The 4,423-nt window shown below is 51.6% G+C and overlaps 1 protein-coding gene across 2 annotated transcripts in view; it reads left to right on the forward strand.

The window, feature by feature from the left end:
* The window catches only part of GRB2 (growth factor receptor-bound protein 2), a 64,861-nt gene extending 61,838 nt beyond the window's left edge, over positions 1-3,023 (forward strand). Inside the window, exons 4-5 of one of the 2 annotated variants that reach the window (XM_006886210.1) lie at positions 1,764-1,932; positions 2,508-3,023. In XM_006886210.1, coding sequence (XP_006886272.1) covers positions 1,764-1,932; positions 2,508-2,693 — 355 coding nt within the window. In that variant the 3' untranslated portion in view covers positions 2,694-3,023. The remainder of the gene's footprint in view (positions 1-1,763; positions 1,933-2,507) is intronic. The other variant, XM_006886211.1, reaches the window with a different exon arrangement.
* The last annotated feature ends 1,400 nt before the right edge of the window (positions 3,024-4,423 follow it).

The raw sequence follows: 4,423 nt of genomic DNA on the forward strand, positions 1-4,423 counted from the left end.
GTGTGTGTGTGTGTACGTGTGTGTGTACCGTCAAATCAGATCTGACTGGTACAGGAGGAGATTGTTCCTCCTTTTCCCGGCAGAGCATCTGGTGGATTTGAACCGTGTGCCTCTGGGATTGTAGTTGCAGCTCCTTGCCACTAGGCCACCAGAGCTCCCGCAGGGGATAGTTTGAGTTTAGGTTTATAGAGATTATCTCAGGATAAGCTTCAGGGATTCATCTCTGGCTCACAAAAGTCTGGGCATCAGGAGAATTTAAAATTCTGTTCATTACTTCCCCCCTTTTGATCAGGATTCTTTTCTAGACTCTTGGTGAGAGCTTCTTGGTGGATTTCCAGCATGACTATCCTGTAGTCCCTTCACAGGCCCCTCATCATCGATTTTCTGTATAAGTTCAACACCACTGGGGGCTGCCTCGTTTCCTCACTGAATGATGGCCACAATTACTGCCAGACAGTTGATGGTCTAGGTGCCTGACAGACTAGACTAGGCTACTCATCGTGGTGTGTGCTCAAGGCCCAGGCACCAGGATGCCCCACGCCCTTCCTCTGGTCAAGCAGTGACTGTAAAGTGTTAATGTGTTCATTGTTGTAGAAGTACAACACAAAACTTTGTAAAGGAGATTCCAGAAACATTGTTCCTAGATGTTTCTGGGTTTTGAGTTGATTTTTGTTTGTTTGTTTGTTTTTTAAATTTTTGTGTGCGTGTACCGTCAAATCAGATCTGACTGGTACAGGAAGAGATTGTCCCTCCTTCCCCGGCAGAGCATCTGGTGAAGTTGTTTTGATCCTGGGATTAAAACCATTGTGGCAGTTTGCAGACTGACTGTTGGGGACCCCGCCCCTCTTAGCAGTCCTCTCCACAGCCAGGGAGTGGGCTCCTGCCAACGACGTGCCATCTCACATGTCCTCCTTCCTCACAAGGCCCACCAGCCACATTGCTCCTTTCCTGCGCGGCCTTGAGGCTTCCTGTGTGTGGGCTTCCTTGGAGCTCCGTGCTGCCATCTGCTGGGATACAGTTGAACATTTGGTTTAGGTTTTAAGCCTGGAAACGAGGGAGGCATTAAACTCATTTATAGGGTGTAGCATCTCTTATGACTTGACAGTGTCCTGGGCACTGAAGACCCAGCAGTCACAGGACAGGCAAGTCCCACATAGGCCACCTTCTGCCTGCTCTTGATGGACAGCCACCACCAGCCGCTTAGGCTCCATCTGGTTTGCAGACCAGTATAAACAGGACTGTGACCAGATGACAGAGAAGCTTCTCTTGAGATCCTTTACTGTTTCCTTGTGTTCTCTTGTTCCGAGAGTGTTCCCGAGGATGGAACAGAAATTCCCGAGTGGGAAGGTGGCTTTGAATTCGTCATTACAGGAGAGTGGCCGGAGGTAGTTCCAGCTCTCTTCTCACCTTGGTCCAGTCTCGCCTTCTCCAATCTTTAAATAGCCAGCTCATTTTTGGTTAATTTTTGCTTGGAAATACATTTAAGTCATTTTATGTGCCTTAAGTAAATTTCCCTTTTATCTGGTACACCCTTGAGGACCGGACTGTGGAAAAAATATGGTTCTTTTCTCTTACTCGGCAACTCCAGAACTAGCTGGACAGATGGGTTGGTGTCTCCCCGCCTGCCACGACTCCTTGTCCTGATGCTGCAGCCAGACGGTCCTGTTGTCTAGTTCCTGGGCCCCTAAGGAAACCCCTGGTGAACAGGGGTGGGCCCTTGGAGCTGCTGGCCCGTGACTTGAGAGTCCCCTGTCCCTCTCCAGGTTTGGCAATGACGTGCAGCACTTCAAGGTGCTCCGGGACGGGGCTGGCAAGTACTTCCTGTGGGTGGTGAAGTTCAACTCTCTGAACGAGCTGGTAGATTACCACAGATCTACATCTGTCTCCAGAAACCAGCAGATATTCCTCCGGGACATAGAACAGGTGCCACAGGTAAGCCTGCTCGGAGGGTTCGGGAACGGCTTGGAACATCCAGACACGGTCTCTCCTTCAGCCAGCCACTGCCTCTCAGAGGTTGCTTCTGAGTCTTCTTGCCCATGTTCAGTCCTCAGAAGTTACCCTTAATTCATATCAAAGATTTTCATTGGGAATAAAACCCTTTTGTCCCTTTCAATGGCCAGTAGTTCCCCTGACGTGGCCTCTGTCCTTGGCTCTGCTGAGATTGCTGCGGTCCGAGGGAGACTGTCAGCAACACGCTCAGACTCTCCAGGCCTCGAAGCCGGCATTGAGAGAGAAGTCGGCTTCCAGTCTTGAGCTGCTACTTCCAAGGGTCTCTCGCTTCCCCTCAGGAAGACACTGCACGTTGGCCACCATCAGTGAGCTCTGGGAAAGAGGACAGTAGGCCCCCGTAGAGAGCTTGGAATACTGGGCAGGAAGTGAGGTGGGCTAGGGAGTCTAATCAGGGGTAGGAGGGATTACACACACATTTGCTCCCCTGGCCCGAGGGCAGGAGTGTATGCAAAGGGACGCTGGCACGCATCAGGGTGTCTTCTGCTCCTCTCTTGCAGCAGCCGACGTACGTCCAGGCTCTCTTTGACTTTGACCCCCAGGAGGATGGCGAATTGGGCTTCCGTCGAGGAGACTTTATCCATGTCATGGATAACTCGGACCCCAACTGGTGGAAAGGCTCCTGTCACGGCCAGACCGGCATGTTCCCTCGCAACTACGTCACCCCCGTGAACCGGAATGTCTAGGAGGCCAGAGGAGATATTTAAAGAGTGAAAATTTTAAAACACGTACAGAAGAGGTCACAGCCTACAAGCTGCCTCTCCCAGCAGCCTGTGGGGCGCAGACACCTGGCGGGTCACCCCGTGGCCCTCCATTGTGTCAGGACTCTGGGGGGGGTGGGGGGGTTGGATATAAAAATGCCAAAATGTACCTATAAATTAAGAAAGAGTTTTTATTACAAATTTTCACCGCTGCTCCTCTGCCCCGCCTTTGTCCTTCTCCCCACTCTGTCCGTCAGTGCATGATGCCTCCTGCCACGTATAGTCCTAGCTGATGCCGACAATAAAAGACACCAAGTGGACTGGTATTTTCTCTATGCAATGTGGTTGAAACGACTGAACAGAGCCACGATGTGCTCTTCATATACACACAAAAACAGGCGCAGGCTTGTCACCTTGGCCACTGGCTTCTGCTGCCAGGGGAGCCATGGCGTCTGCCCCTCCAGCCCTGATGAACCCCATCTTCTGTCCTCTGAGCAGGGCTGGGTGGGGGCACCGTGCTCCCCTCCTTCCCCAGAAGGTCACACTGAACACCCCATCCCGTCTCCCATCTTGTCTCCCGATGGTGTTATTGAGCTTGTCTTTCATAGTGCCTTTTTTCTTATTTCAAGGGTTGCTTCTGAGTGGTGTATTTTTTTTTGTTTTTGTTTTTCAATTTGTTTTTGTTTGAAATAAGACAGTCCAGAGCTTTTCAGCCAATTTGTCTCCCACTCTGTGTAAATATTTTGGCGGGGGGCAGTGGAGGGTGTGGGTGTTCTCCTGCCTGTTCAGAGCCACGAGTCTTCAGTGTTCAGCTTTAACATTTGTGAGACCACCAGTTGAAGGGAGGCAGTGCCCACGGGTCCAGATGGTGCCTGCCTGGAGCCTGCTGCAGGGGATGGGGGGTTTAGAATCGTTGTCAGCCAGGTCTCAGGTATGACTTGCCCCTTCCTGAGCCCCACAGAGCCCCAGGCGGCCATTCAAGGTGTCCAAGTGTATGAAATTCAGAAGAGCAGAATTTCTTGAAACTGAGGGCTGCGTTTAGTGTGAGCTGTGGGCCCTGTTCCCACACTGCAGTGAGAGGTGAGCTTTGGGAAGCACCAGGGCCTCCAGCTGGGGTGTCATCCGACCTGCCCAGGTGAGCATCCCTGGAGTCTCCAAGGGCAGCTGGGTCGCTGGCGTGTCTGCACCACAGCCCGTGCGTACACCACTCCGCTGCACCCACAGCCTCCACCCTCAACTAGCAAGTGTCCTCTGTAGGGACAAGGTTAGCAGGTCAGGAGGCGAGGTCATGGCAAAGTGCAGTCCATCCTCTTCGCTTTCCCCCGTGGCCGTGCGTCTCCACCCAGTCCCCTTCTCTCTGCAGCACAGAGGCCGCTTACATTCTGTCCTGCAACTGGCCAGGCCTCTGGCCTTGGACACTGCAAGTGTCTCTGGAGCCTGTAGTGTGGCACTGGACAGTTCTGGCCGCGGCCCTTTCCGCCCCCTCTCCACCTGTATCTCTTGCCCTCGCTGATGCTACAAGGAGTCTGGCATTCTACACCTGGACCATTTGATTGTTTTATTTTGGAATTGGTGTATATCATGAAGCCTTGCTGAACTAAGTTTTGTGTGTATATATTTAAAAAAAATCAGTGTTTAAATAAAATGAACTATGTACTTAATCCTTTAACTCTGCGGATAGCATTTGGTAGGTAGTGATTAACTGTGAATAATAA

This window comes from Elephantulus edwardii, unplaced genomic scaffold (assembly GCF_000299155.1).
Source record: "Elephantulus edwardii isolate Elephantulus edwardi_28Jun2011 unplaced genomic scaffold, EleEdw1.0 scaffold00048, whole genome shotgun sequence".
Taxonomy (NCBI): Eukaryota; Metazoa; Chordata; class Mammalia; order Macroscelidea; family Macroscelididae; genus Elephantulus; species Elephantulus edwardii.